The sequence below is a fragment of the Adiantum capillus-veneris genome, chromosome 27 (genome assembly GCF_014529385.1).
Source record: "Adiantum capillus-veneris isolate H3 chromosome 27, ASM1452938v2, whole genome shotgun sequence".
Taxonomy (NCBI): domain Eukaryota; kingdom Viridiplantae; phylum Streptophyta; class Polypodiopsida; order Polypodiales; family Pteridaceae; genus Adiantum; species Adiantum capillus-veneris.
Window position 1 is genome coordinate 113766740 of NC_140957.1, and position 20877 is coordinate 113787616.

The window sequence follows — 20877 nt, forward strand, 5'->3', positions numbered from 1 at the left end:
GAAGAAGAAGAAGAAGAACTGGGTACTCGTTCAAATCGAACACGCTTCTTCCGTTTCTTTGCCTTGTCAAAAGTCGACTGACGACCCAAATATCCCGGGAAGTCAGTGCTTTTCTCATGCTTTTTGTCGTGCTTTTTGGCTTTCTTTTGCGCGTCAAAAAGCTGAGCAATCCGTGCATCAACCACCTCTTGTAATTCCTTCCTTCTCTAAATACTGTTTGTGATCAGAAAGTTTCTTGAGAGCGGGTTTGAGTGGTGGTGTAGTGGTTTTCTGCCACTGTTCATGCACTTCCTGAAAAGAAGTCTCGCTCGTATATTTTGCAAATTTTGGGTCCTTCGCAAAATTGAGCATCATCTTCGTTGCATCGCCGATCAACTGGCGACGCTCCATCTCTCGCCGCTCCGAGGCGGGCCATACTCTCTGCCGGAATCTTCGTTGTGATCCCTGTCCGCATCTCTAGATGCAGAGGGAGTCGACTGATCCTTGCATGAAGCCATAGTTGCCGCGGAAAAAAAATTGGGGATCGGATTTCTCGTAGAAGAGAAATCGGCCGTGCTCTGATACCACTGTAACAGACTTGGACACTCTAAGTCAAGAATCAATCACGATAGCACCAAATAACCACTTCAAACAATTCACAGATCACAATAGATTTGGACTGGCCCGGCGGAGTTCCGTGCCTAGAGATATTGGCCCCAAAGACTGGCGCCCATTTCGGTATTTCTTTTTGTATTAATCAATCATCAAAGTACAAGAGAGCGGTTAGGGTTTCACTCTCAAACTCTGCGTCCAGATGCTCTGAGAAGTGAAGCCCTCACCACTTATTTAAAGGTTACAAGGGATGCCCAAAAGCAGAGCCCCAAAAGCTTCAAAATCAAAAGCCCTGAAAGCAAAAGCTCTTTTCCCTCTCTCACAGAGAGTTTCTAAAAGCAAAAGCAAATTCTCTCTCTCTCTCTCTCTCTCTCTCTCTCTCTCTCTCTCTCTCTCTCTCTCTCTCTCTCTCTCTCTCAATGAGAGCAATAAAAGCAATTATGCTTTTCTGGCCAAAAGTTGAGATTTGCGTCGCTCAAAAATATCCCAAAATTTTTTATTTTTTTTATTTTTTTTTATAGACCTCCGCGATTTCCAAAAATTAGGGTTTGCAGGTTTTTTTAGGGTTTGTGGCAGAAATTAGGGTTTTGCTGTCCTCCACGTCATCACTTTGTGACAGATGCTGAGATCGCAAGAAAGAGAGGCCGCTTGCAAAAAACGCTAGAGAGAGTGTGCAAAAACACAAGAGAGAGAGAGAGAGAGTGCTGCAATTTGCAAACGCTAGAGAGAGAGAACTCTAGCACACTGAGAGAGCCCAAACGCTGGTGATCTGCATAACAACATGCCAAAAGTAACGGGGGGGGGGAGGCTGCCTGCCTATATAAGACAAACTCCAGGTTACCCTACCCAACCAGATAACCCCACAATCCTGGAAATGGCTAATAATAGCTAATAAATATGTAAACTCACTAAAAGTGACCAGTGACACATTTTTAGTAGCATGACTGCAGATGACTCGAGACTCTGACCCTGGGAAACCCTAGGAACGGGGGTCCCGTCTCATGCCAGCCTATCGGGTGAGCAATACAGTGATGTGCATCGCCGAGAACAGGTACGTCTACCTCAAGTACGGCCGAGAACAGCCACAAAAACAGCCCTCACTCCCTGATCTGCTCGTGGGAGATACTGGAGCTATCATCGGACATGAAGATGAACTCTTAACACACCTATGTGCCCAATGCGGCGAGTGCACGAGCTGAGTTTTGGTCACATATTGTAGAGGCCTTGCTGCATCCAGAGTAGTGGTGTGTAGTGGGAGACTTCAACATGTTGGAGGACCCCTCTAGACACATTGGAGGTAGCCATGCTACTGTGCACTTGGTTGAGTTGGCAGCTTGGGAGCGTCTATGTATGACCTTGAGGATTTCTGATGTTTGGCAGTATACAGTCTTTGTATGGCCGTCACGAGGACGCGGCAACTATTAACTATGTCACGAGGACGTGGTAACTGCTAACCTTAGTTGTTGGTTTCTTTCCAATGATTTTTGTTTTATTTTTAGACCCTCTTTTTGAAGTAGCAAACCGTCGGACATTGTATGGCCAATGTGAATGGTAGTTTCACCCGCAGACGAGAAGTGGTTGGCACTGGAATTCGTATAGTAAGAGGATGTCTAGGCTTAGAGCAAGATCATGTAGGTCCCCCCGTCGCACTTAGCAAGTTGGTGGATACTAGGAAGTAAAAGAGGCAAGAGCCTCCTTGAGCAGGAACAGGGGTAGCTAACTGCTACTCCAAAGCAGGCACTGGTGAGGGTCATAACCTCACCGTACTGGTGCGAATTCAGTGCTGTGTATGTGCTGTAAATTGACTGTTTTTCAGCCATACGGACGCCAGAACCATTGGGAATCGTGCCCACTGGCAGAGGACAGCTAGGGGACTGTTTGGGGCTGAAAACAGGCAAAAACCAGTAAATACAGTGTGCTGAATTTACTGTTTTTGGGCAGGAATTAGAGGGTATACACCAATGAAAGTGAGTTCTATCAGGGGAATTGGTTTCGCGCAAGTTTTGGGGCTGTTATGTTGCCGAAATTTGGCCAAAACAGATAGTATCTAGCGGGATACAGGTAAAGGGATTCCCAGGACTCTACTTTGTAATTTACCTCCTAAATAATAAAGAAATACCGAAAGGGGTGCCAATTTTGGGGCCTATAGGTTGTCGGCGTCTGCTCGGAGCATTCTAGCTGCCGAGCCGTGTGTATACTTAAGAGTTAATTCCCATTGCAGGTTTCCTTTGCACGTTCTCTGTGTGTGTGTCTAAAGTAAAGAATTTTGGGTGAAAGCTAAAGCCTACTGCCCCACGGGCGAGTTTTAGCGGTCTTCCAGACAGCTTGTCTTTCTCTCGCTCTGACACAAGTGTCTCTCGCTCTGACTGCAGAGTAGGAGCGAATCTCTCTCGGATAGATCGCTTCTATGCCAGTGACCACTTCTGTGACATGGGTGGATCTGTTTGCATTTTGACCTGGACTACCTTTTTTTGACCACGCGCCAGTGATTCTCACTGTGACAGACAGATTGAGGAGTGGGAGTACAATGCTGTGTATCCCTGAGAGGGTTCTGCTGGATTCGGAGCTCAAAGAGTAGGTTGCGGCACTGTGGATAGAGAGTCTAGACACTCATGACTCCCTTGCTGGTAGAGTGGCCTCTCGACTCACAGAGCTTAGTCACTTTTTCCTCCAGGAGTTTGCAGCTCGCTTGGTTGCCGCGAGGGAGGAGGAGAAGCATCTCTAACGGGGCATTGTTTCCTTACAGAGGATGCAAGAGCAGCACTCGGACAATCCTTGGTTGGAGGAGCAGATGCAGCAGGCTCGACATGAGCTGACTAGCATTGACGAGCGGCTGCATGAGTTTGCCTTTCATCTGCAAGCATCTCAGTGGATGCAGATGGGTGACAGTTACTGGGGAGTTCTTTGAGACGGTGGGGCCCCGCCATGCGCACATCAGTGTCAGCCAGTTGAGGAGACCCGACGGGTCAGTTGCTACAGAGCCTGGGGATATGCGTACAGTTGCTACTTACTTCTATCGTGTTTTGTTGTCAGCTGAGCCTTAGTCAGAGCGTCAAGCTGCATGTGGAGAGGAGTTTTGGGCGTAGGTGCCTAGCCTTGTTACTGAGGAGATGCGTCAGAGACTAGAGCTTCCTCTCCAGCTAGGCGAGCTCCATGAGGCCCTCAGAGCTGTCCAAGGGAGGATGGTTTGACTTCCAACTTCTTTTCGGAGTACTAGGACTTGCTTGGTTCGGATCTTTGCAGTGCCTATCAGTACATCTCACACTGGAGAGATGCCTGTCAGCATGAGTGAGGGCTTGATCTATCTTATTCCCAAGGAGGGAGGCTCCTTGGATGAGATTCGGTAGTGGCGACCCATCACCATTCTCAACTCAGCCTACAAAATTCTAGCGAAGGCTTTGAGTTTGAGGATTCAGCCACTACTCGAGAGCACTATACATGGGGCTCAAACAGGTTTTGTCAAGGAGTGCAGTATCCTTGACAACATTTGCATCTTTTAGGAGGCGTCTGTCCTCGCACCTCTCTGAGGAGAGGATCTTGTGATACTTGTTCTCGATTTGAGAAGGCTTACAACAGAGTTGAGTGGGACTTTTTGGAGGGCACTCTATGCAAGATGGGGTTTTCTGACGCTTGGATTAGAGAGGTGTCAACTCTCTACAGGTGTGCGCACAGTCAGGTGCTCTTGGCAGGGGGAAGAGGGGAATGCTTCATGCTCATGCGTTCAGTCAGACATGGTTGCCCTCTTGCCCCCATCCTCTTTCTGCTCTATGGTGAGGCGATGATCAGGTTTTTGACTTCACAGCAGGTTGGCTTGCGGGGTTTAGAGCTCCCTATTCTACTTGATGCTGAGTTTGCTGAAGACTCAACTTTGTACTTGGATGGCTAGGAGGTCAATCTTCATAGGTGTGAGCAAGCTCTTGATGTGTTTTGTTGTGCATCAAGAGCACTGATCAACTGGAGGAAGACATGGCCTTCTGGGCTGGCAGTGCTCCTACGCCTGGTTGGTCACTAGGTGAGGGCTTCAAGCGGATTCCCCCGGGGATGATATCTGGGTTGTCAGGTTGGCTTGGACTTGTCCCTTGAGCAGCAGACTGCTCCCCTCCTTTTGTCCATTAGGAGGAAACTGCTTCACTAGAGTTCGGCACGACTTTCTTTGGTAAGCTGAGTTGTAGGGGCCAACCAGGTGCTATTGGCTACTATCTGGTTATCACGTCTTGCTGGATCTTCTCGAGCTCCTGTATCAGCCAACTAGAGAGACTGATTAGGAACTTTCTGTGGTCAGGACGTGACACCCTGTTAGCGCGGGCCAAAGTGGCCTGGCAAGTTATCACCTTACCTTGTTCTCTGGGGGGGGTTGGGAATCATTAACCCAGCACAGTAGAGCAGAGCCCTCCTTGGGAAGTTTGTGGTCAGAGGACCGCTTCTAGGCTAGGAGCCCTAGAAGGAGTTGCTCCTTCACCGACTTCGAGCTCGAGTCCCTCATGTAGGGGGCCCTTGGAGCCCTTCCATCAGGTGGATTTTTACAGAGATACGCAAAGTTGGTCTGAGCAGGAGGTTGGAGGATCGGTTTGTTGCGAGGTTGCTTAGGTCTTGGGAGTAGTTGAGGAGTGGCTTGGAGCAGCATCAACCCACTTGCATGGTTCACCCCTCTAGAGTCAGCAGCTCCGAGATGGATGGGGACCTTCATGTGACTGGAGGTCCTCATTGCAGTTCGTGCTTGCTCGGAGTCCGTACCCCATATGTTTTTTGAGGTTTAGTGAGAGGGTCCCTTTCACGTAGTCTCAGTAGAGACTCCACAGGTGGCATAATGTTTCTTTCAGAGGATACGAGTTGTAGGTATCTGTGGGAGGACTTGTTTCATAGAGCCTGACCCAACAAATCTTGAGACAGGCCACTGGCGGTTTTGGGCTTGGGAGAGTTGCCCTCTGGCACGAGTGCAATGGGACCCTGGAGAGTGGTTATGGAGAGATCCCTTCTCTTCAACCGATCACACTGGGATCCCCTTTTTCTAGTACACAGTTCGATTGGGGTGCCACATATTGGCAACACGGAGAGAGGCTCGTCTTGCTGCAGCACTTAAGTGGCAGGAGGAGGTCTCATAGCTGAGTTCTTCTCAGCTTTTTGGGAGCGGGTGTGGGATTGCACGCAGCCGAGGAGAGTAACTCTGTTCCAATGGCTAGTCGCACACAGAGCCACAACAGTTTTGGGAGCTGGCTAGTACATAGTGGCTTCTTGGCGGCTTGTGCAGCTTGTGATCATCCTTTCGAGAGTCAGCGTCATTGTTTGTGGGACTGCCCCATGGCACAACAGGTTTGGCTTCGGGTTCTTCGGCTGGTGCCAGCTCTTTCTACAGCTCAACAATACATTTGGGGTGCGGGAGCCTGGTCCACCCTCATGGGCCCGTCACTCCATTTTGAGTTGGCTTCCACTAGTAGGATGATAGTGATCAAGGGGGGTTGATCTACACTCCAGCTGACCACAGAGCTTACCCCCTAGAAATGGTGCAGTGAGAGAGGCTTGTTGGGAGCTCGTCTATGGCCTGACACTCTGGTTCATTTGGGGGGCCCGTTGCTTCCGCATCTTCAAGGCTCACCCTGTCCCATCGGCAGAGACTATTTGCGACTTCTTGTTGGAGCTGATTCACACTCTTAGGGGTCAGTTCGAGAGACTTGAGGAGAACTCTGACCGCATGAGGGCACGCATAGAGGCTTTCCTGCGACTCTGGCGCCCAAGGCCTTTGTTCACCATGGTCCAGGGTGCACCTAGATGGCACTACCGGCCATCAGTGTGGCTTTTTCCTCCTCCCATTTTGTGATTTAGCCCTCATTGTTCATATTTTGTTTACTCATTGGGGGTCTCCCCATTTTCTTGATATAGCCCTATGTAGTAGAGGTGGTTTGTAGCCCTATGGGCAGTTTGATTAACTAATGGAAGGATCTTTTTCTTGGAAAAGAAGAAGAGTAACACCGGATGGGGTCCCAAACCCACCTTCAAGGGCCCCCTCTCTTTTGCTACAGAGGTCTTTGCTTTAGATTGCACAAATGCTGATACAACGGTCCTAGATGCTGAGGTGTTGATGGGATTTTGCTATAGATGCTTGGATCTGCGAGGCTAAGGGCTGAAAACGGGAAATGCTTTGGGATCTCCAAACTGATGAGGCTATGACTGATCTGCATGATGAGGGTGGGCTGAAAACTGAAAAACTTGGTGCTGTAGGCTGATTGGATGCTGTATGCTGATCTGATGCAAAAATGTTGATGGTATTGCTAGGGAAAACGCCAGGGCATGCTGTTGCCAGTGTTTGTATTGCGGGTACTTGACTTATGCTTGAGAAGTGACCCTAGGTGAGAAGTGACCCCTAGGGTCACTTATATATGGAATTAAAGCTGGGTTGGACAATCTCATAAAAAATCCCACAATTTTAATTTGGCCGGGCTAATATGTCACTTATTAGTAAGTTAATAAACTCACTTATAAGAGTTGCTTCATATGTGGTAAACTACCTAGGCGGGGTACTAATGATATGTATGGGAACACTCCCTAGTGCTTACACCTAGAAGACAATGGCTGTGCTCATGTGCAATTCAGAGGGTATGCAAGTAATCTAAAGTGCCTGAACATGCACGTCCTATGTACAGGCTCACAAGGGTACCAAAACACTTCCTAGGCTATCTTAAACCTAGAAATAGGAATTAGCTTGTCCACATGCACATAGGGGTAGATGTGCACGTGACACAATGCTTTATCGTCATCTTCTGCAGCTCTCTTGGTGATGATAACTGTTTCTTCTCTATCGTCCTTACCCGAGGTTTTGACGATGACTGAGTTAGGACCACTTTCTCGTGGTGTTTCAAATGCTGGAGCAGCTTGTGGATATGCTCAAAACCTTGCTAGCAAAGGCTCCTTAAAAGCTCAATAGATATGGAGTTGTAGAGTGAGCTTTTGGTGGAAGCACCTATCCTTGAGAGGATGTTGTCATCCTCTCCCTTAGCTTGCAAGGGCACTTTTTAAGCTCTTTACGACAGGTGTTTTCTCTTGGCTTTTCAATTCTTACAGTTTTGCCATATGGTTAGTTTGTATACAATTTTTTTTCAACTGTCGCCTTCGGGCACGCTTTGTATCCAATTTGTACTTGCCCTCGGAAGAGGCACCATTTGGCTGTTTTGAGGGATTTTTCAAGTATTAAAAATCAGCACCCCTTTTCTGTGTGTGTGTGTGTGTGTGTGTGTGTGTGTGAGAGAGAGAGAGAGAGAGAGAGAGAGAGAGAGAGAGAGAGAGAGAGAGAGAGAGAGAGAGATGATTTCAAGATGATTGATTGAATCTTGTTTGGTTTTCCCCAGATTGTGAGAATTCTGTGTGGTATTTCTGATCCATCACACAGCATTGTCAATGTTGGGGACGAGGAGGGCTGGACTGCACTTCATTCCGCTGTAAGCAGTGGTCATCTCTCCATCGTTGAGATCCTTTTACAAGCTGGTATCTTTTTTTTTCATGTTAGCTTGAACTTTGTGTTGAACGAAAAGTTTTTATGGGGCTTGTATGATAGAATTTACCATATTTGTTAACGAGGGTTCTGAATGCAATAAGTGGACAGGATTGCAATTTGGTTGATGATTTGATGGCGCAAAAGTTGGACGTGGCTTGTTATTAAACAATTGTAGTTATTTAAGAATATAAGAAGGCATGGGGCAGTCTTTGTAGAAGGCATGGGGCAGTCTTTGTAGAATACATGGAGAGGAATACATGGAGAGGAAGAAAAGTAGCCATTTCAGCCAATAGAAGGCACCAACCGCTAGTCTCCCTATTTCTCTAGCGTCCTTATCGGCATTGAAGCTGCTGTCGATCGCCCATCATCCATCCCGGGGGTGGATGTCAACAGCGTGTGACTACTATCTATCCTTTTTGTTGATTTCTTTCTTATTATTTATTTACTTTCACTTTTTGGAAACACCCCTCGGGAAATCGAACTGCCCTGCATTGCATAGCTAGTGTGGAACTGTCCAGAGGGAGTCCAGGCCTGAGGGCAAGAGAGCACTAAGGTTGGACAAGGACTATGGTTAGCCAAGTGGGGGTCATTGACTAGCCAAACTGGAATCCTATGTTACAGAGGCTACATTTCAGTTGTGGGTGTGGCTGCAATGTACAAAGAGGGTCGGATGACCTAGAAAGATACAATGACAGCATCTCCTAAAATTAAGGGAACTGCTATTTTGGGACCTGAAAATGTCTTCGCGTCATTATGTGCAGTTTGACATGGGGATACTCTGTGGCCACGTCAACAGAGGTTGCAGGTGAGATATTTTTAGACCCGAGGGTCTAAAGCGGCAAAATGCACAAATGAGTGACACTTGGCACTCTGAGGCCAGTTTACTACTTATAGAGAAGGCAAAAACGTGATTTTCAGCTGTGAGCTCATTTTCAAGTTTCTTGTCACAGGTTAAGAGCTATGGAGTGCTTCCTTTCCCTCCTATGTACAGTGCGGTGCCAAGAGTGATGCCTTGCACGCTACGCACTGCCCTCTCTCTCCCCTATGGCAGTATGTTATGCCCCACTAGTGGGCTTTTTAATTGACCAATGTACAGTTGTGTGGGTTCATGCGCGATTGCCAAGGCAAGAGCCTCTTGCACAGGTACTGGATTAGCTAGCGGCTAATCCCCCGCAGGTACAGGTGAATTCGGAGAGGTTTCACACTAGAAATCTCGTCCGATTCAAAGGGCAAGTAGCCCTACAGGTGCGAGAGCTCGAGGACTTGCTACGGATGCGACCGGCACGCGAACGGAGCACGAAACAGTAAATTACAGCCTGCTGTGTATTTTTACAGGTTTAGGGTTTTGGCCCTAAACGGTCCCTAATACCCCCAAGAGGTTCGGGGACGCGAGGGGACTGCTGTACAGGTGATCTGGCGCATTTTCGGGGCTGAAAACAGAGAATTCAGCGTGCTGCAGATTCTCGCCAGGTTTTGCAAAGTGCCCGTATGCGTCGGGAAAGTCATTCAATGCGTGGGAATACTGACTGTGAAGGGTCCTAGTACAATTATGTTGCCGAAATCGGACTGGAATAGTTGAAATTCAGCCAAGCTTGTGCGGGGCAGCTTGTAGGGAACCACAACGTTTATTCCTTCTTTTAAACAATAAAGAAATACCGAAAGGGGCGCCTAAGTTAGGGGCCAATCTGGTGTCGGTCTTCTGATACAGGTGCATTCTAGTAGCCTGTATCCCTTTCCCCTTTGTTGTGTCTTGAAAGTACAGGTAAAGTGGGCGGCAAATTAAATCGGTGAAAGCAAATAAGGTTTAAGTCTAAAGTCTACCTCCCTTTTGAAAGTACAGGCCGGTTTCATGGTTTCATTGGCGGGATAAAATCACTTTTCCCATAGAAGTGAGCCTTGGTCACTTTGGGTTTGAAGGCACAGGGGATCATAGACCAAACACAAGGAATTGCAATTATGGCTGACACACCAGATGATGTGACTGAAGAGGTTTCCTCTTCAGAGGGTCAACAGACACATGAAGTGGGTGAGTCTTCAAGACCACCACAGACGGATGATGATATATTCAGGACCCAGTTGGCTACTGATGTGGCTATGTTCACAAAAGTAATGCAGAACCCGAGGTTTTTAGCCTTTCTGCAACCTCTTGGTCCGTCTCAGCAAGTTGGGTCACTGGATCATATTCAAAAGCCTGTTAAGGCTCGAGCACAGGTGATTCATACTGCACAGTCAATGGAAACACCTGTACACTTGACGGAGAACGTGCAGTCTCCACAACCTGTGTCTAAGGTGCAAGAACAGGTGGCTGAGATGCCAGTCTTTCAAGCTGTACCAGTTCAGCCCGCCACCTTTCACCAGCCTATAGCTGGTTCTAATGGGCAGGGAAGCAACCTACAGGCTATGCAACAGGTCTTCCCACCACCTTCAGTACACCCTGGCTATTTTGGAGGTGGATCGGTATTCCAGAGCATGGCTGGTCATGCACCTGGAAATCAGTTTTACACGCAAGGAACAGTGTTCGGGGGTGCTCAGACGATGATGCCTAACACCATGTATGGTGTCACGGGCATGCTACCAAGGTTTCAAAGCACTCAGGGCCAATTTGGGATGGCACAGGCAAATTTTGGTATGGCTGGAATTACAAATCAGCAGCCAAATATGGCATTTCCAGGCCAACTTAATTGCAGTCAGGGAACACAAATGAACCCTAACAGTGTTCCCATGTTTCAGTCACTTCCATATGACAACTTAACGCCGTTGGAGAGGCCAACTCCGTACAAAGAAGGTGGCAAAGGTGTGACATTCACGACCTTTACAGGGTTTGATGACAGGAAGAAGGCTCTCTCATTCCTCCAACAGTTTGACAAGGCCTTTGCGGGGGGAAACTTTATAGAGGCTTCAAAGGTCCGCAAGGCAACCACTTTCTTGACAGGGAATGCGGGACAATGGTGGACAACTTTATTGCTTCAAGGGCAAGCTACGTCCACATGGATTTACTTCAAGCAGATTTTTGCAGCAGCATGGTTATCTGATGACTTTGAAGCAGATGTCATGACAGAATGGCACCAGCTTAATGCTGCCACTTGCAAGAATCTGGATGACTACAATCGGAAGTTTTGGAAAGCTCTACTTCCAGTAACTTCCTATAGGTTTGTGCCATTGATAGAACAGATTGAAAAATACTGTTGTGGCCTACCCAAAGGATTGAGAAAGTACTGCACGAAGACCAAAGTCACTACTTTGACGCAGCTCATCGAGGTAGCAAACACTGGCAATGGTTTGCTCAAGGGACAAGATTGTGAATTCAATACTGGCGTCAAGGAAGGATTAACCAAGAAAAATTCAGCAAAGAAGCACGTTTCCAATGAGGGAAAAGACATTTTCCTTGCAAGTCGGAAGAGCAAAAGGAGATCTTGAGGTTAGAGAACAAATGCTTCATCTGTGAGCAGCCTGGCCACATTGCTTACAATTGTCCTACAAAGAAAAGGCCAGCTGATTCTGAAGACAAGGAGGACAGGAAAAAAAAGAAGCCCATGGCTGGTCTAGTGCCAGATATGGTGGGCGAGAAGCCAAATTTAGATGCAAGTGAGATTTGCAGAGCATGGGGAAAGGTCAGGGATCAAACAATGCTTATCTTCTTTGATCCAGGTGCCAAAGCCAACTTCATTTCCCCAGAATTGGCTTCAAAGTTGGGAATCAGAGCTGAAGAGATGGAGTATACAGCAGAGGCAAGTTTGGCATGTCCTGGCCATACAGAGGCTGTGACACCCATCATTGGAAAGTTGCGCCTACATATCCAGTCCTATGTAGATGCGGAAGAATTTTACATCATGCCACTGGACGGATGTGATGTGTTGTTAGGTATTCCTTGGTTGTTTCGTGTACAGGGAATCATGTATGCCTACAACAAAAAGATCACTGTACAGAGCAAGGGGAAAGACTCACATTCTGGATGTAAAGCTTAAAGGGGAGTCTATTCCCACTGTATCAGCTTCTGCTATTACTTCTGTAATGAAAAAGCATCTTTCTGCGTACTTGGTTTTTGCACGTGAAGTGTCAGATTGTGATGAATCAAATTTATCTGTGCTAGATAAAGAAAGGTCAATGTTCTTACAACAGTACAGTGACTGTTTTTCCGATTCATTACCATCTCAATTACCGCCAGAGAGACCCGAGGACCATGCGATAGATTTCGTGCCAGGCAATAGTCCACCAAATAAGCCTCCGTACAGGGTTAGTGCGGCTCAGCAGAAAGAGATAATGGGCCAAGTACAAGAGCTGTTAGACAAGGGGTCGATTCAGCCCAGTTCATCCCCATTCTGTTCTCCAGTGTTGTTGGTGCAGAAAAAGGATGGCTCATGGCGTATGTGCATCGACTACCGTGCACTGAACAAGAATACCATCAAGAATAGGTTCCCTATACCTAGAATTGATGATATTCTAGACAAATTAGGAGGAGCAGCCATGTTTAGCAGGATAGATCTAAAGAGTGGGTACCATCAGATCTGCATTAGATCAGAGGATGTACACAAGACTTCTTTTAGAACGACGTTTGGCCTTTACGAATTTTTAGTGATGCCCTTTGGTTTCACAAATGCTCCTGCTACGTTCAATAGGATGATGGACAGAATTTTCCGTCCACACCAGCAGTTTGTTGGTACATTCTTTGATGACATGATAGTCTACTCAAAGAATGAAGAGGAGCATAGGCATCACTTGGCCATTGTGTTCAAAGAGCTACGCAGTCATAGGTTGCTCATCAATGCAAAGAAAAGTGAATTTTTTCTGGAAGAGATTCACTTTCTGGGACACATTGTCTCAAAGGATGGTGTCAGAATGGATCTTGCAAAAGTTGAAGCGATCAAGTCATGGCCAGATTTGAAGACGGTGCACGATGTCCGAAGTTTCTTGGGACTATGCTCTTATTACAGAAGGTTTATCCGAAATTTCGTTGAGATTGCTTCACCTTTACATGCTCTTCAAAAGGAGGCAGTCACCTTTAGATGGACACAGAAAGAGATTTCAGCTTTTAATCTCTTAAAGGAAAAGATGACTTCAGATCCAATCATTGTGTTGCCAGATCTTAGGAAGTCATTTGTGGGCCAATGTGACGCGTGTGGTAGTAGCATTGGTGCAGTGCTAATGCAAGATGGCAGGGTACTAGCCTATGAGAGCAGAATTTTGCAAGGGCCAGAGATGACCATGTAGGTCTATGAGAAAGAGCTACTGGCTGTGATTCATGCACTCTTAAGTTGGAAAACACTACCTCCTAGGTGCAGATTTTGTTGTCCAAACGGACCATCAGACCTTGCGATACTTCTTGACACAGACAAAGTTATTTGAGAAGCATAGTCGATGGGCAAATATCTTGTCCATGTTCCATTTTTAGATTGTGCATATGGAAGGCAAGAAGAACGTTGTGGCTGATGCCTTGTCAAGGAAGCCACAAATTTCAGCTGTGTCAATTCCTTATCATCATGAACTTGATGATATGAGAGAACAGTATGCAAATGATGAAGATTTTGCAAGGGTCTTCGAGCAGCTAATGGATGGACAACGTCATGAACACTATCTTGTCAAAGATGGGTTCATGATGATGCATGGCAGATTGTGTGTCACAAAACCATTGCGACGCAGAGTCATGTCCGAGCGTATGCAGGGCATCGTGGTATCGATGCTACATTTAAAGCGGTTGGGACATTCTTCTACTGGCCTACATTGAGAAGAGATGTCGATGCCTTTGTGGGATAATGCCTAATTTGCCAGAAGGTCAAGTTTGACAAGCAAAAGGCACAAGGGTTATTGCAACCACTACATATTATTTATTTACTTTCACTTTTTGGAAACACCCCTCGGGAAATCGAACTGCCCTGCATTGCATAGCTAGTGTGGAACTGTCCAGAGGGAGTCCAGGCCTGAGGGCAAGAGAGCACTAAGGTTGGACAAGGACTATGGTTAGCCAAGTGGGGGTCATTGACTAGCCAAACTGGAATCCTATGTTACAGAGGCTACATTTCAGTTGTGGGTGTGGCTGCAATGTACAAAGAGGGTCGGATGACCTAGAAAGATACAATGACAGCATCTCCTAAAATTAAGGGAACTGCTATTTTGGGACCTGAAAATGTCTTCGCGTCATTATGTGCAGTTTGACATGGGGATACTCTGTGGCCACGTCAACAGAGGTTGCAGGTGAGATATTTTTAGACCCGAGGGTCTAAAGCGGCAAAATGCACAAATGAGTGACACTTGGCACTCTGAGGCCAGTTTACTACTTATAGAGAAGGCAAAAACGTGATTTTCAGCTGTGAGCTCATTTTCAAGTTTCTTGTCACAGGTTAAGAGCTATGGAGTGCTTCCTTTCCCTCCTATGTACAGTGCGGTGCCAAGAGTGATGCCTTGCACGCTACGCACTGCCCTCTCTCTCCCCTATGGCAGTATGTTATGCCCCACTAGTGGGCTTTTTAATTGACCAATGTACAGTTGTGTGGGTTCATGCGCGATTGCCGAGGCAAGAGCCTCTTGCAGAGGTACTAGATTAGCTAGCGGCTAATCCCCCGCAGGTACAGGTGAATTCGGAGAGGTTTCACGCCAGAAATCTCGTTCGATTCAAAGGGCAAGTAGCCCTACAGGTGCGGGAGCTAGAGGACTTGCGACGGATGCGACCGGCACGCGAAACGGAGCCCGAAACAGTAAATTACAGCCTGCTGTGTATTTTTGCAGGTTTAGGGTTTTGGCCCTAAACGGTCCCTAATACCCCCAGGAGGTTCGGGGACACGAGGGGACCGTTGTACAGGTGATCTGGCGCATTTTCGGGGCTGAAAACAGGGAATTCAGCGTGCTGCAGATTCTCGCCAGGTTTTGCAAAGTGCTCGTATGCGTCGGGAAAGTCATTCAATGCGTGGGAATACTGATTGTGAAGGGTCCTAGTACAGTTATGTTGCCGAAATTGGGCTGGAACAGTTGAAATTCAGCCAAGCTTGTGCGGGGCAGCTTGTAGGGAACGACAGTGTTTATTCCCTCTTTTAAACAATAAAGAAATACCGAAAGGGGCGCCTAAGTTAGGGGCCAATTTGGTGTCGGTCTTCTCATACCGGTGCATTCTAGTAGCTTGTATCCCTTTCCCCTTTGTTGTGTCTTGAAAGTACAGGTAAAGTGGGCGACAAATTAAATGGGTGAAAGCAAATAAGGTTTAAGTCTAAAGTCTACCGCCCTTTTGAAAGTACAGGCCGGTTTCAGTGGACATATGAGCCTAAGGTATATCTGCCTATTATCCCCTCGGGCTGTGATCTAGCCTTGTTTTGCAAACCCAAATCAACAAGATATCACAGCCAGATTTAGCCATAAGTAGAAGCTGAAGAAGTCATCCAAGACAACCTTAGTCTCTGCTTTTTTGGAGGGCAACTATCAGCTTAGATTTGTCCTTTCTTTCAATCATCGTTAGAAGAGTTAGCAAAGTTTGCATTTTGACAGCCCCGCAATCTAGCCTGGAAGGTGGTGAAGTAGCACCCATCAGGCCGTAAAACACGTCAGTAGCTCTCCAACATCTGCCCGAAATAGATCAATTTCAGCCCAGGAATAGCTTAACCTGAAGGAGAAAGGAGAGAATCGTAAGGATATATTGAAAAACACAAAGGAGAAAGAGAGAACCACAATCGAACTCCTGCATGTAGAATTTACGCTTCTTTCTAGATGATCGATTGAGGGTCTTCTTTTTGTCCATCTTGGTGCTGCTGTGCGTAACAGGGTAGAATTGAGAGCCCTTCCACCAAGGGGGGAATCCCTGCAATCCTCTTGGAGATTAAGCTTAGAGGGATGGGCAGGAATTGGAAACAAACCAGCATTGGGAGGGTTTACGGGTTGAAAGGTGCCGCTAAAAGAGGAGAGAGAGATAGATAGATAGATAGATTTTATTATCGTCCTCGGAGGTCAAATAGTGTGTATGGGGTTGATAAGTGATTGTGGATGCTTCAAAATTGTGGTGATGAGAGTCGCAATGGAGAGCCCACAGTGGCTAGGAGTGGACACTGTGTAGGTCTAAGTCATGGCTAAAAATGTGAGGAAAGCAAGTTTGGATGTGACCAAAAGCTGAGCACTCTAGTAGTGTGTGGTACTCAGACTCTCGAACTTGCAGTGAGCATAATGTGCACAATCGATTTGACTTGTCTCCATTGCCCCAATGCCTCCTCCCAACGAAGAACATGGTTTTGTAGTTGGGGGCCATATGGGTGGTGTAATGTATAAAGCGTGACCCACAGGATTATTTCCAAGCTGTAATACATTGGCATTGTAGAAAAGCTTCATTTACTTGGGATTCTAATGAGACATCATGTAGCGAGTGTAATGCATCCCATCTCCCGAACCACTTCTTTATGTTTTGCATCCATCCCGTGCTCAAGATCTTGCTTTTATGCTCTTTTGAACTTTTTTGCTTACTTCCAATGCAATTATAGGAAGTCGATGTGAGGGGTTTTGCCACATCTTTATCATGTACTCCACGACCCTTTCCATGTCCATAACCTGAATTGGAGGAGATCCCGACTTAAGAAGTAGGAGCACATATGGTGTTTGTGTCTTAACTTGGATAAAGTTTGCAAGAAAACGCTTTTGGACATTCTCAAACTCTTTCCAAGTAGACTTTGAGATGCTCCCGCCCCACACTTCAACTCCATAAAGAAGAACCGGTGTCACCAATGTATCAAAAAGGTACTTGAGAACCCAATATTTGACATTCCCTGCATTACACATGTTCTCAAATGCATAGTACGCTCTCTTCCCGGCTTCCGAATGACGCATAGCACATTCATGCCACTTGTGTTTGGTCGAAACCTCAAGGCCAAGATACTTAAAGCTCTCACCAGCTTCAAGTGTCTCATTGTTGTACACAATGCATGGCTTCTCTTTGTGGTTGGTTTTCACAATCATAACCTTTGGTTTGGATTCATTCACAATCAGCCCACTATGCAAACAAAAGTTCTCAAGGACAACCATAAGCTTTTGTGAATCCTCTGAAGTGTGTGCTAGAATCCGCATACAACAAAAGCATGATTATTGCATTGCAAAATAGTGACCTCTTCAATGCCTTCTTCTTGCATAAAGTTAGTATCATTTGTTTCAATTGATCGATGCATAGACCAAAGAGAGTTGGTGACAACAGACATCCTTGTTCAACCCCAAATATATCAATAAGACTCAAGTTACCATCCTGCTTGCCCTTAAAGTTTCTCCAAAATCTTCCACATGCGCGTGCCTTTTCTTCAACTTGAAAAAATTGATGCTCGACCTCTCATGTCTATCTCTTTCTTTTGAATCCTTGTATGTATGCAAATGACTTTGATAGTTGTTTTTATCCATAGTTGCATCTAATTTTATCAAGGACTTTCGAGGTTCTTGACATTCTTTATCAAATCACTTTTTGTGTGATCTATCTTTGTTGATACCATGGACATGCTCTATGGCAAAGCATTCTTCAACACAAGAACTAATAACTTTCTTGAAAGCTTCCCATTTAGTTTTCAATGGTGTGTCTTATTGAAGCTTTGTCATCCATAACTTTTCCTCAACCATTTCAATATACATTGGTGCCCCTTTGAAATCCATACAAAGAGATAACTTATCTTCCCTTTGGCTGATATTAACATGCTTAGTTGTTTCTCCACATGTAAGGTCAATACATAAGGTCTAGAGGTTTGATTCCGGGGTCCATTGGAAGTGTAAAACTCTTTATGTGATACATGATGGCTTCAGAGAGTAGCATATAGTCAATCACACTATCCCCATTGTGTTTTGTACTTGTAAATCCATCGGTTCCACTCCATAAAGCTACACCATTGGCAATGAACATATCCGTGCTATTGCACGTGTAAAAGTAACTTTCCATAGTGATCTGGCTCTTTCTCTTCCATTGAAGTACAATCATACAAGTGAACTTCCTCTAACTCCCTTGAAATGTATGGTAGATTAAATTGTTGAGTATCATGTTGCAATGTTTTTGTGCGAGCACTCGTATCCTCAAAGACAATAATATCATCTTTGTCTTGAAAAGTATCCTCCTCTAATTCAACAATTGGCTGATGTCTATCCATGCAAGCATAAAAGGGAGAATCTACAAAAATGGGTCATAAGTTTCAACCATACATAATGTTTGTCATCTTTCACAATTGATACAAAATCTTCCAGTCTTAGTCATACATGCTACCCCTCCTTACCCTCTTCGTTGCTAGAGAGAGAGAGAGAGAGAGAGAGAGAGAGAGAGAATACCAATGTGATGAGGATCTAGGTAGAGAAGACACCGATCAAGTCACACAAGGAAGCTGATGGTGTGGCCAACCACGGAACAAGTTGTTGAAACGTTATAGAGAAAGAGACCAAAGACGAGCATTTGGTAGCTCATTGGTGACGATCACCACTAGGATAGAGAAACCTAGTGTAGTAGCTACAAACAAGGCGAGGAGGAACACTTTGACCAAAAGGAGAGAAAGCTATCAAGGTGGGAAACCGGCAAGAAATCCAAGTCCAGAAGTCTCTGGAATAGGAGGAAGCCATCTCAAGGAAACATAAGTTGCAGGATGATCTGCCCTTCCAAGATCGACACACAATAGCCTGCAATCACCTACGTGACGGATGACTCACTGTAACATGTTAATCTGGAGCTGACTGAACTAAAAAGATCACACTGCACTTAATAGAGGACACGAAAGAGGAGTTGTTCTGCTACAAAGAGTATTGGCCGTCAAGTTGAGTGTCCCTGTCAGTATTTCTTTTATATTGGTAAGAGAGTTTACAACTGTACGATCACCACTCCCAGAGTGTGTGTTTACATTTGAGGCTTGTCTCTCTTTTATAGGCACTTGGCCTAAAAAAGCTCTAAAAATCAACTGGTCAAATGATTTGCTTAAAAAGTCAATGCTTTAATAAACTTTGTGCTAAAAAAAAGTCAACCACATAAGTTGCTACATCAGTATATCCATATAGGATGCCACGTCGTAATTTGCGACAGAGAACGTGGGTTGCTTAGTTGTAGCTTTGGTCCGTGTTGCCACGTCATTAAGTTGTTATATACCCCTAAGAGTAACCTTCCGTGATTACACTTGTACAAATAGAAACTCAAACCAAGATTGTTAACAATTTTGGCCCCTGTAGTCATGCAAGCGAAATCAAATATCTATAGACATTCACAGGGTTAGAGAGAATGTTGCAGTCATTCATCTCCAACACATAAATTCACATCACATAAAATAGGGTGGTGATACATCAATTCAGTGATGGTTTGTTGACTCACCAAAACATGGCAATCTGCAATGGAAAGGCTTGAAAGAACTAAAAAGAGCACACTTGCACTTAATAGACGGCACGAGAGATTTCTCCAGAGAGTATTGGTTCTCAAGGCGAGCGCCCTTGTTGGAATTTCTTTTATATTGATAAGAGAGTTTGCAATTAAAAAATCAACTCTAGAAAGAGCTTATCAAGAGTTTTGCTCAAAAAGACAATGCTTTCATAAAACTTGGCACCCAAAAAAAGTCATCTGCATAAAAGTTGCCACGTCAGCATATCTGTACAACGTGCCACGTCATCAATTCGTAATTAGCGATCAAAAAAACTGGCAAAAAACCTCGGTTGCTATGTTGTATCTTTGGTCCGCATTGCCATGCCATGAAGTTGTTGCAATAGTCAAAGGACATCTTGGCTAAGTTTACCTCTCAGAGCATTTTCACCACCAGAGTTGGCATAGAATATGAGAAATTGTAAAAGTTGAGGACACTGCATAGGAGAATGCCCTCCTTGGAAACGTACTGGAATGCCATGGGGTAAGGAATGACTGAGAGGATGCATCGAGACGAATGACCTTTTGGCGTAAAAGCCATAACCTTGGAGTAGAAATCTTGTCATAATATGCTCATGATGCAAGTGCAAAGGGAGAGGCTACCACCAAGATGTTGGGGAAGGAGGAGGTGCTCAAGGTGTTGCAAGAGGGGGCGATGGAAGCAGGAGAGAGAGAGAGAGAGGAGGAAGGAGCGCAGGAAGAAGAGCACAGAGAGAGAGAGAGAGCGAGATCGTTAGTTTAGCCCACGATTGTGTATTGGGTTTATTCTTTGTTTTCATTAAAAGAGTAAGTGAGTAAGTGACCTAGAGGGTGTTCACACCCGTCCGGCCGGCCATAAGGCACTTAGCCTCTATTTCTTACAAACTCCCACCTAAAGGCAATGTGCCTTAGGGAGATAAAAAATCAGCTAACTATGATCAAAGAGCCGATTTTGTGACTTCCTCACACCATGCCCATCAACTGACGACAATATGCAAACCGCTTTGCTGGCAAGCCTTTTGTCAAAAGTTCTGCAGAATTGTCATTTGTGTTACTTTGACAAGCTCAATAGCTTTATCCTCAAGTACACTCTTGATAAAGTGATACTTCACCTCAATGTGCTTTGTCTTGGCATGAAAGACAGGGTTCTTTGCCAACATGATAGCACTCTGATTATCACAATCCAACACGGGAACCTTTGCGTTAATGCCAAGATCATCCACCAAACGCATAAGCCATAAAGCTTCCTTACAGGCCTCAGTAGCAGCTGCATACTCAGCCTCAGTGGTGGATGAAGGAACACATTTTTGCAATCGAGATATCCAAGACACTGCACCAACACATATTCTGAAGTAGACTTTCTGCAATTTGGATGTCCAGCAAAGTTTGCATCTGTAAAACCATCCGCACTCAAACGCGACTTCCCAAAACAAATGCACAAGTTCTTTGTGCCCTTCAAATATCTCAAGATGCCTTTCACTGCTTCCCAATGCTTTTTGCC

The 20877-nt window shown here is 45.6% G+C and overlaps 1 protein-coding gene across 1 annotated transcript in view; it reads left to right on the plus strand.

Moving 5' to 3' along the window:
- LOC147422595 (Ankyrin repeat family protein) overlaps window positions 1-20877 on the plus strand; it is a 65927-nt gene that overhangs the window by 26325 nt on the left and 18725 nt on the right. The window contains exon 2 of the mRNA XM_086503283.1: window positions 7932-8067. Within this exon, the coding sequence (XP_086359409.1) occupies window positions 7932-8067 (136 nt within the window). The remainder of the gene's footprint in view (window positions 1-7931; window positions 8068-20877) is intronic.